The sequence below is a fragment of the Homalodisca vitripennis genome, chromosome 5 (genome assembly GCF_021130785.1).
Source record: "Homalodisca vitripennis isolate AUS2020 chromosome 5, UT_GWSS_2.1, whole genome shotgun sequence".
NCBI classification, from domain to species: domain Eukaryota; kingdom Metazoa; phylum Arthropoda; class Insecta; order Hemiptera; family Cicadellidae; genus Homalodisca; species Homalodisca vitripennis.
This window is the reverse complement of record NC_060211.1, coordinates 138,386,011-138,398,433: the sequence shown is the minus strand read 5'-3', so window position 1 is coordinate 138,398,433 and position 12,423 is coordinate 138,386,011. Positions and strand designations below refer to the sequence as shown.

At 30.1% G+C, this 12,423-nt stretch overlaps 1 protein-coding gene across 1 annotated transcript in view; it reads right to left on the bottom strand.

The window, feature by feature from the left end:
• LOC124362929 (lachesin-like) overlaps nucleotides 1-4,791 on the bottom strand; it is a 112,883-nt gene extending 108,092 nt beyond the window's left edge. The window contains exon 1 of the mRNA XM_046817825.1: nucleotides 4,727-4,791. Within this exon, the coding sequence (XP_046673781.1) occupies nucleotides 4,727-4,784 (58 nt within the window). The 5' untranslated portion in view covers nucleotides 4,785-4,791. The remainder of the gene's footprint in view (nucleotides 1-4,726) is intronic.
• Between the last annotated feature and the right edge of the window lie 7,632 nt (nucleotides 4,792-12,423).

The window sequence follows — 12,423 nt, the reverse complement described above, 5'->3', positions numbered from 1 at the left end:
GTGACTCATCTTAAATGTTAAATTTTATTTACATAAAAGCACTACATTTACATTAGTAATTGTTATCTTAAAAATACAAAAATCTTCAATTTCAGCAATTCATTATTGTTTGTTACAACCACTGTAGAGCCTAATTATTAGAATTTATTACAATAAATTTGCTCAATTTTAATTGATCAAAACAGTACCGTCATTTAAATTATCTTATAAAATATAACAATTAGGCCGCTAATCAATCAAAACAGTGAAACAATAATGGAATTACGAAACAAGGCGCGGCAACATACTAGTAGTAGCGCCTGCAATTTTCAGATAGGCCAGAATCCAGGTCTCTTCTTTTCTCTCGCCATCAGAACTAAAATGTTCTACGGCACCGAAAATATTTTAAACTATAAACACGTTATAATAGCTGGAAGTAACTCCTTTTTAAGTAGAGTTCAGATCAACGAGTCTTTATCTTTTTTTGATTTTGTTAAGCGGTTTTATATACATTAGAATGGAGGAAGTAGACTTTTCTGACGATCAGGCCTATAAATTCGTATTTTTGATCTTGGCTTACTCTACTGTGGCGTGTGAAATATAATTGATCTGAAGCAGAAATGCTTCTTCCAGATTTAAACATAAATAGAAGACAATGGAAATTTTGTTTATCTCTTCAACCAATTAAAAATTAACACTGAAATAACACGCACTTTAAAAAGTTGCATTTTAAAACTTTCATAGGACTCCATGATACTGATTTAAGTCCTTTTATTATGTAATTATGGACTTAGTACTCCTCTACTTTGGCATAAAATAGTTTTAAAGCTATTTTCTTTTTAATGTTATCGAATGATGCAGAGTCATTTGTGTATTTCATAGATACTCATACAAATTTTCACTTTTTAAATTCAGGGCTCAAAAACGTTTTTCCTTAAAAATAAAATACAATTTTAATATATTACAGGTAGATCAGGTGATTCCAATACCTTTAAGTAACTATAATTTAAATTCAGGAGTGATTATTATGCCATTAATTGATATGCCTATGTTATTCGAAAGGAAACCACGTGTAAAGCTGCAGACATCTGCTACTATACTACGTACCTTCCTCTTAGTTCCAGAAAACCCTATTTCTTTTAGGGTCAATCGGTCCAGTCAGTCTGACCATGTGTGCCTCTAGTGTATTATTAAGTTTGACGTAAAATGGTCTTATTGGTCCATCCGTCTCTCCGTGCGATAGCCGATTTCATACGTTCTGACGTGGACTCCTTTAATAAGTTATATTAGTATATTTTAATATTAATACTCACGGCTTTTATTAAACATTTACAGCTATATTAAATATTCCACATTAATGAACGATTTTAAACGCCAAATTACCCATTCACTAGCTTATTCAAAGCTATAATGAGTATATTTACCATTAATAATTTTAATAACCTCGTTTGCCTATTTTCTAATTTAGTATAAATTATTTTACGAAAAATGGCAAGGATTTTATTTAAATATATTATATATATATATATATACTTCTAAGTACTTTAAAGTGTACACAAAAACAGAAACAAAAATTCAGTGCTCATGTTTAATTTTTGAGTTGACACAACCCTTCATCAGAACACACTGAATTAAAACATATAAACAGAACTCAAACCAAAAACAAAATACATAACCAAAATAAAATTTTAACAAATAAATATCATAAACAACAAGATCCCTATCAGCTGTGTGTAGAATATTTGTAAATGTTTACATAGAACTAAAAATTTTTATTGTTATAAAAAGGAAAAGAGAATCATCTTAGGTTCAACCCATCTGGTTGCCTTGATTTTAAAATTAATTGATGTGCGATTTCAACATTTCTTAGAATTTATCAGATTGGTATTTTGATTGGGGTTTGGCTCTAAATGGTAAATTCCTTTTAGGCTGAAGCAATTTTCTAATTTATTTTGATTGTGTTGAATCGCATGAGCAGATAATGGTCTCTCATAATTTTGATGAACAACATCAAATCGATGATTGGTCATTCTCACTCTAATGGAGTGATGGTTTTTTTCCTTATATATATATATATATATATATATATATATATATATATATATATATATATATATATATATATAAGGATCTTCAAAACTAATTTTCCTATATAAAGTATTAATGGAAACAATAATTGAAATTGTGTATCTTAAGGTATGGAATATCACATTTATAATAATACGTTTAACCATGTAATAATATACAATTAAAGATAAAAGTCTATTAATTATTGTTCGCATGCTCAAGGACAAGAGTGAAATTCGTGTTTTATACTTATAAAAAGGTGAAGACCGTGTTTTTATAGTTCCTATACATTTTATTTTTACTCTATAAAAATATATTTAACTCTTATATTTGCAAATTTTTTTAAAATGTGTATTTAGAAAACCTATTGAACCCCAAATTTTATGCATTTGCAGGTTTACTTACTACTTTAAAAAATTAAGAAAGCAGATTCCCCGTGGGGCACAAGAGTTTCTTGAATAGCCCAATTAAAAAACATTACATTAAGGTAAAAAATGTACTACGGATTTCAACCACAGGTATATACAAACATCGTGATAGGTTTCATAACGGTTGTTATCATGATAATTACGATATGGGACAGGCTACACTACGGTAGAATCTGAGACAAATGGGGGCAATAATTATGTCTGAACAATGATAAACTGGAGGGTGTCTGTGTTAAACTGTGAAGAATTTCAGATTATGAAAAGTGTCTAATCATAGGTAGCTGCTTGGTTTCATCTATGTTTTTATAAATGTTACAAATTACTTTATTAACATTAATGCTTTGGATTATACTATCTGTAATGTATTTTGGTTTTATGTTACAATTCATGGTCGTATACTTATTTGAGCATAATCTTGATGAAAGATGAAGTCTATTATTTATCTCCCAACCCTCCTCAGCTATATTTTTTCAAATGGCTATGATTACTACAGCGAAATATCTCGGTGTAGGTTTATTTTACTTTCGAGGTGAATATTTGTCTTCTGTGTGAGATTCGAAGATGCCAAGTGACTACACAATGTTTCTTCTAACGATGTAGCTAGAAAGGAAATTGTACACCTCTTCACCCCTATTAATTGGTTGTAAGGAGGCGCTGTATTGGTTACTTATCACACTAGGTGCAAGACACGTTTAAATTTTCCAACTGAACACTGTTTTTGAACCGTGATGGAAAATCTCTTTAAAGCCTAAGTAGGAACAATCAGGTTGAAAAGAAATCCCTTGCAAGTGACATAAATTTAACTAGTTGTTAATTAGTAAGACAACTATAAGGAAAACTCTCTTTAACCTGTGAATATTGCCATTAAATTATCACAATTAGTTCACAAACTAATACATTGTAAATTACTGGACCAGACAATATTCGTAATGGCTAACACAACAAGAGATAATGAATAATTGTTTGCTACGTCATAAACGGTTTTCCCATTTATATATCTAGAATTATTACGTATATTCGTAATTTACTTACAAAATGTATAGTTCTAAATGGTATAAAATATGTTACTATATCATTAAAAGCATAAATTAACTCTATAGTAAAAATAGTATACGTTGAATAGTATTAAAATATAACCTAATTTTTGAATTATTCAGATTTTTTATTGTTTTTAGAAAGTCTTATTTAAATATATACATATACTACGACAGAATCATTCAGTGGTAGGCTAATATAATCAGGAATAACGTCTTGATGACCAAACTGTTTACAATAGAAACATACTGGAATTTGATGGATAATATATATCAGCACCGTTTTTAAGCATTTACATTTGGACGAATTTCTGGGCCACAACGTAAAATTTTTACAAATTGTATACATAATAATAAAACAATTAAACACAATATTAATAAATAAGATTGTAATATAAATACTATAAATTGTAATATTACTGTGGGAAAATATTAAAACACTTAATGATAGTAAAACTATTGCCTGCAAAATTGTTCTCACGAGACATAATATTAATATCATCTCTATGAGTTGTCCCAACATAATCTCTGAACGTAAAAGAAGTAGGAAAATCTCTATGAGTTGGATTTCCTTACGAGAAGTTTATATGGGGATGTTCTTACTATCCTATTTTATAAAGACGTATCTCCATGAGTTGAATTTCCTTAGCAACTCGTAAAGATACGCCCTTAGAAAATAGGATAATAAGAATATCTCTATATAAAATTTTGATTAAAAACGTGCAGAGCTGCAGTATATTACATGAATTTATTGATTGTAACTATAGACAAGAGTTATATACTGATATTATTAGCATAATAATACAAAATATATTAGAAGAATAAGAAAAAGTTTTTAATATTGCAATCATAATTTATAGCTTTTTTATATAATTATATAGGCCTACAAATAACATTATAATGAACTGTTATTTAAAACTTTCAACTCTAATCATCCATGTTAAATAAATCAATATTATTGTTATACTACAAACCACTTAAACGTTGTAATTTTTCAGAACTTAAATGCTAGTAGAATTTTGACTTGTACTTATTACATATGGGATAACATTTTTGTTACTGCATATTGAAACAAATAATTACTAAAACCTGAATTTCTATTAAAAATTAACTCTATAAAGTGTTGGAGTTCTCGCATTACTTCTTGTGCGACCATTTTATGAACAACAATGAGTGCGGAGGTGCTATGATGGGGTGGGGGTAGGTCACGTGACATACCAATGTTGTCGGAGCCGACGGTCGCCAGGTAGAGCAAGAGCAGCAGGGGTGTCGCCATGGGGAGGAGCGCATCTCGACTGTCCCGCCGCCGTCTCCGCCACCGCCTTCATCAGTCGCGTGCTGCCGCCAGCGCAAGCGCTCTCTACCGATCGATCCATGAATTAATCAGACATCAGCGGTATTGTCTCACCTGCCTGTCTCCAGCTGTTGCGTCGAGTCTTGGCAACACTTCGCGTGATGTCAAGTGATGTCATTGTCACCCGACACATTGTTTGTACTCGCTGTTTCCATTCGGTCGAGTGGAGCGGGCGGGTTAATTGGGAGTCTTCACTCGTCAACTGGTGGAATGACAATGTCTTCGGCGTGTCAATCCCGTCCAATGTGGGTAAACAATCAGACTCCAAACAATCGTTTGCGGAGTTGTTTCAAGTAAATGGTGAAAAAAGTTAAGCAAAAGAAATGTTTTATAATAACATAATTTAAATATTCTACAATGACAATTTTATATTGTTTTATTGTGTAAACAATGATTTAAATGAATCAGTCATTTTAGGCATTGTATCTGCAATACAAATGATTACACGTGTAATAACAATGTTACCCGATTTGTTGCACGCCCAATAGTGGACGCACTGTTCATGTAAAAAAAAATGTTAATGTAGAGATTTTTCTAAATTTTAGTAAATTATAAAAATTTGTTTGTATGCTGTTAACTCGAAATTTAACAAGTAGAAACAACAACAACAATCAGCAAATATGTACATATTCCAGCTAATTTTAATCTTAACCACTGCATATTTCAGACTTTTGTCACCTTTCCGTTTTACAAGCGCAAAGTTGCACGTACATCTTCCAGCAGTTGAATACCTATTTTTAAATTTACTTTCACGATGAAAGTTTTAATTGTATACATTAAATGTTTACCTCTATGAAAGTCCTTTTTATTCTGGCTCGCTTTTTTGCCACACTGTACCAGGGTTTATTATATTTTTTCATGAGAGTAGCTTCTAAATATTTTGTAGATCACGATTTTCATACTTCTATATTTGGATCTATTTTTCGTAAGCATTATCAAGATGGGGATTTTACCCTATAGATCATAGAAAATCTCTAAACTTAAGAAGCTGCCAATATCTCGGAGTCTTTAAAAACTCCAGGTCCCATGTTGCCTTATATTTAGACGCTTATAATTTGAAGTCTAGAAATTTTTAAACCTCATGGACCAGTTTCATTTTGTAGAATGTGTTAAATCAAACTTATCAATAAGTAAATGTTTCCGTACGTTTCAAAGATGATGTCTAGATATTAATAGAAATAGATTATAGTTATAATACAAGCAATGTTAGATATTATATGATATTTACGAGTCACTATCTATTTATTTTACTTACTTCGATCGAAAACATCGGGCTTTGTGCCCAGAAACGGTCGCCACGGAAATTGAACTGAAAATCTGGGTCTGAGATTGCAAAGGGAGTGAGGCTAAACAAATTATGCACTACATATTAAAAAGAAATACAGCTTCTTAGACTGAGGACTCCTTGGTAAATTCCTCAATATTTAGGGTTCATTACTTTTAAATTATTTAAACCAATCTGAATTGGTAAATACACTATTTTATACAGGAATATTAAATACATCTTGTTACTTAAATTAATCATTTTGTAAATCATAATAATATAAGTGTACCATATGGGCAATAAGTTACTCTGGCAAATAAATAATATGTACACAATTATACGTTAATCAATAAATAAACACTTTTGAAAGAGCGACACAAATAAAATATTCTTCAACATTTAGGGGTTCTTTACTTTTAAATTATTTAAACCAAACTGAATTGATAAAAGCACTATTTTATAAAGGAATATTAAATACATCTTGTTACTTAAAGTAATCATTTTGTAAATCGTAATAATATAAGTGTACCATATGGACAATAGGATATTCTGGAAAACACATAATAATAAACACAATTTTTTAAATGTTAATCAATATATAAACACTTTTAAAAGAGCAATACAAATGGACAATAATTACAATTGAAGGTTTTGTCGCATCATATTAATTCCTGTTTGAGGTAATAACATTTTTAATATTACTGTTTTTTCAATGCACCTGATTACGATATATAGAAATAACAGTTAAATAACCGTGTACCCTTGTTGTTGCAGCCCAATAAAATTTCCCAAGGTAATCATAAACTTCTAAAAGGTTTTTTATAAAATAAATGTACATCATATTAACATCATAATACATAATACACAGCAATAACAATAATTTTTCCAAACCCTTAGCTCAAGTTTTTTAAATTAATAAATATTATTTGTTAGGAAATAAATAAACTCTATTAACATTACAATGCAAGTAAGACATAGGTAGTAAGACTTATAAAAGGTCACATCAGCATAAGCAAAACCAATATGTTGGTTATATTCTTCCATTCTGAAGTCGGAGGGGAATAAATAATAGGGGGGAGGGAGGTAATAATAAAAGGTTATATGCAGTAGCAGTCCCGCGAGTGTCGTGGACATGTTTTCATTTTTCCCTCCTAATGAATATTAATGCTCCTCGACTGTGGGTTTGAATTCCAAACCATTTTCAGGAACACGTAAACCGACATCCTTCAGGAAAGACTGTTTACAAATGGCGAGTAAGGTTTTCTACCTTTATTTTTTATTTATTTAGTGGAAATGAATACCATTTGTGTATTAGCCTAATCTCATATTAAAGAATATACCAAAGTAAAAAATACCTGATTAGCAGTCATTCAAAACTAAACAATCCATGTTAGACAATTTTACTCAGATTATCACACTTCAACCTCAATTGGTACCAAATTTCGTAAAATGTATACTTTATAGATTTTTGAATAAAGTAAAAAAGGTAAAGTATGTCATATTTTACTATGAAATTGTAAAGGCTAAGAATCCCTCTCTAACATTGATCTTGGAAACCAATAGTTATAAGGTGACTTCCGAACTATCATCAGCAGTCGAGTAGGTGAGCTGCATGCAAGGACAGGATCTTTCAGCGGTCACCCACCCAAGAAGCTGCGACGCTCCACGTTGTTCGATTTTGTTATCAGGCGAGAACCGCTGTATCCGCTACAATGCCCCATTGGCACGGCTTAAGGCATAGGCATTGGTTACGGTTAGTGAATTTGGAACTATAAAGAGAACAGATTTAAAACCAATCTAAAATTAGAATAAAAGGGGATTCAGTTACTCATCTTCCATTTTAAATTAATCCAAATAAAGTATTTTACTTGTCAATTAAATTAAGTAACCGTAAAAAGTTTATGAAATGTAAAAGATTGGAGGGAAGAAAAACTAATACTCATCTTATGTATACTTAACCGAATATATACTTTACGAAAGGCCTGCTAGTATTATTTTAACTTGTATACGCTTAATAAGTAATGTTTAAACAGCAATAAAGCCCTAGGCCAAGAAAGATGGGTTTGTAATACGTATATAGACATAAGATTTAGAAAACCCTGAAAATGTATGTATATATATATATATATATATATATATACATATATATAACGAATTTTGTAAGACTCTATGCATAAACTACGTATCATCCTTTTTCTTGTGTGTTATGAATGTGTTTAATACCATTAATACAAGTAGAATACATATTTATTTAATATTCTCGTGTTAGACCATTTTAGGTGTACTAAGCTTATTTAATAATTTTTAAAAGTTATTTTTGTATTACTTATGTGTTTTAATACTTTATTTCTAAGATAGTGCTACTTTAAGGTATAGGTATTTTAAGTATATTACTCCTCAAAAATAAGTGATTTAATATTCCTAAAAATTGAGGTTTTGGAATTCTATGCTGATATTATATTTACAAATAATATTATGTAATTCTAAAACTATAATAAAGGTCAAATAAATCTATTTTTGGACTATAATGAGATTAGCGTACATATGTGGTTGTTATTAGTTAATTTACCACGTAATGTAATAATACATGTTACTGTATGTAATAACCACATCAAATAGCGAACACACCATATTGAGTGTCAACACCATATTTTGTCCAGTAAACATGTTTTGGTTAGTGTGATGTTTGGTAACAATCACTCTAGACAAAAATAATTTCTTATTCTGTTATCAAAATTAATTTTAACAAGTTCAGTTCTATATTGATCTACTTTTTTATACTCAAACTCGAGTGGTTGCGTTACACCTATTTTAAATGGTACACTCCAATCGCCGGTACTTAATGCTCTATTCTTGTTACGTGCGTGAATAGTCTAAGAACATATTATACTTTCAAATCATCTTCAGTAAGAAACTTGAAAACAAAGTCGTATTGGTAGTCGTCTTCTTAACACATACATCGTGTTTATGTTCAGTTTTATAATGGAAAGTAGAGTTAACTCATGCATATGATGTAGTTAGTTAACGGGATCTATGTTAAAATATCCTTATGTTAAAATTATGATGTGTTCTAGTCCAACCACTTCATGAAAAATAGAGAGAGGTCCAAAGATATTTCTTTTGCCACTATGATAATTGCCTAATAATGGTACATGAAAAATGGACATGATATCTAAAAATGTTAAGCGTTCTTTACTACACTAAAGATTTGTGGAAAAATGAATTTGATGAATAACCATAAACTTTCAAGTGATATTGAGCTTTAAGTGTGTTGGTTATATAATACAAATACAAGTAAATAAATCGCCTTATTTCTTCCATGCTTACTAAATTAAAAGTCTGTTATGTTTTATAAATTCCGGATTTTATAGTCCTGACTTGTATTCCGTTCTTCATACGCATATAACATCATTCTGTCTAAGACGATCTTTACATTTGGTGCAAAATCAGAACTTGAAAATGGACATGATATCTAAAAATGATCTTTACTACACTAAAGATTTGTGGAAAAATGAATTTGATGAATAACCATAAACTTTCAAGTGATATTGAGCTTTAAGTGTGTTGGTTATATAATAAAAATACAAGTAAATAAATCGCCTTATTTCTTCCATGCTTACTAAATTAAAAGTCTGTTATGTTTTATAAATTCCGGATTTTATAGTCCTGACTTGTATTCCGTTCTCCATACGCATATAACATCATTCTGTCTAAGACGATCTTTACATTTGGTGCAAATTCAGAACGATTTCATTGCAAATTTATAAGAATCTACTTCTTGTATTGGTATAAAATTAGAAAACCTTGATATATATTGATTTAAATTATTTACTGTAGCCTTAAGTTTCCATTTTATATTTTATGCAGGAAGAGATGTATTGATTTTGGTCAAGGAAGAGCAGTTGATCCGACAATAAAACTTTACAGTCTCCTCGTTAGGGAGCCACAATAAAAAGTCCCGACCAGGGGTGCGATAAAACCAACACTGACGATCCTAGTGAAATAAAACAGTAGGAATTGTAAAACATCAAACAAAAGCTCACATTCTGAAATTATTATCGTTGTATTTTGTCCTGTATTTAGAATTGATTAAATATACATTTCAATGTTAAGGTTAATGCGTATGAAAGGCACGGAAATAATTTTCAATAACAAACATAGTACGTTAAGTTTATTTCTGTAATTCAAAAATTTATAAATTTAATAGTTTTTAGAAACGTGAAACAGGCTAATGTTTTAATATAACTGGTTATTATGTATATTTAAACCAATACGCAACAGCGTTCACTAAGGCTTAATGCACAACTTCAGTTCTGGATTATAAAGGAATATGTGTAATCTCATTTTGGATTTTGTATAGTAATTTCTGTCAAAAATCTTGTGAAACAAAAATGAAGTTAGTATTTTTCATCGATATTAAGTGGAACATACCAACAGTGGTATATACCTGTTGGTATGTTTTTGACGATAATTACTACGAAACAAAGGTATTATTACTTTATAATTTCAATGTTATATTTTCAATAACGGTCTCGAGCTTAATCGTTGACATGTTGAATTATCCAAGCGTGATTTGGAATGTCTTAAATACATACTCAGGTACGGAGTTTTATGTTATAAGTAAACCATTAACACTATCTGGGTATCCTGTAACTTTCAAGCCATATTATGTTTAATTGATTAGTATAACCAACAAAACAGTTGAATATCTAAAATCTCTGAATCGTTCTGTTTGAGCGAAACAATATACATTTACAGTGTGTGGTAAACAGGGAGAATTATTTTGATTACTGCAGCAAGCGGAACGGTTGGCGTAAATCTGTTACTGGTCTGTTTCAAGTTTGTTGCTTCCTCAAAGGACTTGCCACAACGTTCATTTCCGAGATACTCGTATTGCTTTTTTACGTTACTGCTCGTAACAGACTAACATGCGTGCTGTGTTTTAAAAACAAAAATTGTTCCCAAATATTTTAAATTAAACATAAAAGAGAAGTGATTAGACTTGTATGCTACAATATAATTATTAACATTGGTTGCTCAAATCATTAACAAAACTGAGCAATAGATCAATAGTTAATTACAAATTATAAATATACCATTGAATATATTCTAATATATTCTGAATTATTTCATTTAATAATACTTTTCGATTCTTTAATAAGTGAATTAAAATTAAATATGTCTGAAAATTATATAATTTAAAAGAAGAAAAAGTGAAAATCACAATACACTCTTGGCACTGTTAGAGCCAAAGAAGCAACAGGCATTATGGGGCTTTCCAATAGGTATTATAGAAATGCCATAAGGTTTAATAAATAAAATATTTTATGCAACATGAAGGTCTGTTTGTGCAAATTTGTACAAAAGTCTTCAACTTATGAGAAACCTGAGCTTAGCCTGTGACCTTCCCTCATAAAACGTAGTATAATTAATTTATTGATGAACAGAGTACTCTTTTCATAATTTAAAACACAATATCATAATAGCAATGGCTATTATGGATGTAATTATGTAAATTTTTAAAGGCATCCAATCTCAGCCTTCTAACAAAGTGCTTACGTAATAAAATACATAACATTAACAAAGCGTTTAAGAACGTATTGCGAATTTATGACTAGAGCATAAAAAAAATTTAACTATAGGTAGGCGTACTCTGGATTTAGGAGTGTAAGAGTCTGTACCCACCTTTAATTATGGAAATATTAGTAGGGTACAGTCACCAGCTCGTAGACATACTGGACATTGGCACCAACACTACAGTTGCTACAAGTACTGAAGAATGAGCGTATTAGGGCAGAGTTATTTATTTAAATTACAATTTTTAAAAACTATAAATTATATGGTTACTAAATAGTTACCAAATGCTAGTGCTGTAAATCCTAAATAAGGTTTATTACTAATAAGGTTCGTAATAAAAATAGTCTCTTATGCTACAATTAATAATAATATATATATATATAATAATATGAATCTCAAAGTAGCTTTTTTAACAACGTCAGGATATAGGACCATTAACTTGCCTTTTAACAAATAAGCGCTTATCTAATAACAAGTAACTGTAGTGAGGATCTGAGAGTTGGATTAAAACAAGTAAGAAAACAGACAAGTACTGTTCATTTTACAGCCTAAGTCGTTGTACTGTTTAAATTATTCATGTCTCACAAACCATCCACCACCACTATAACCCTGGCTTAAATTGCTACGCATTGCAAAGCGTGGTCAGGATTGGGTTAGTTCAAATTTTATAATGAAAAATAAAAATGTTTAATAAAATGTTTAGTTAGGGTGACTTATAAA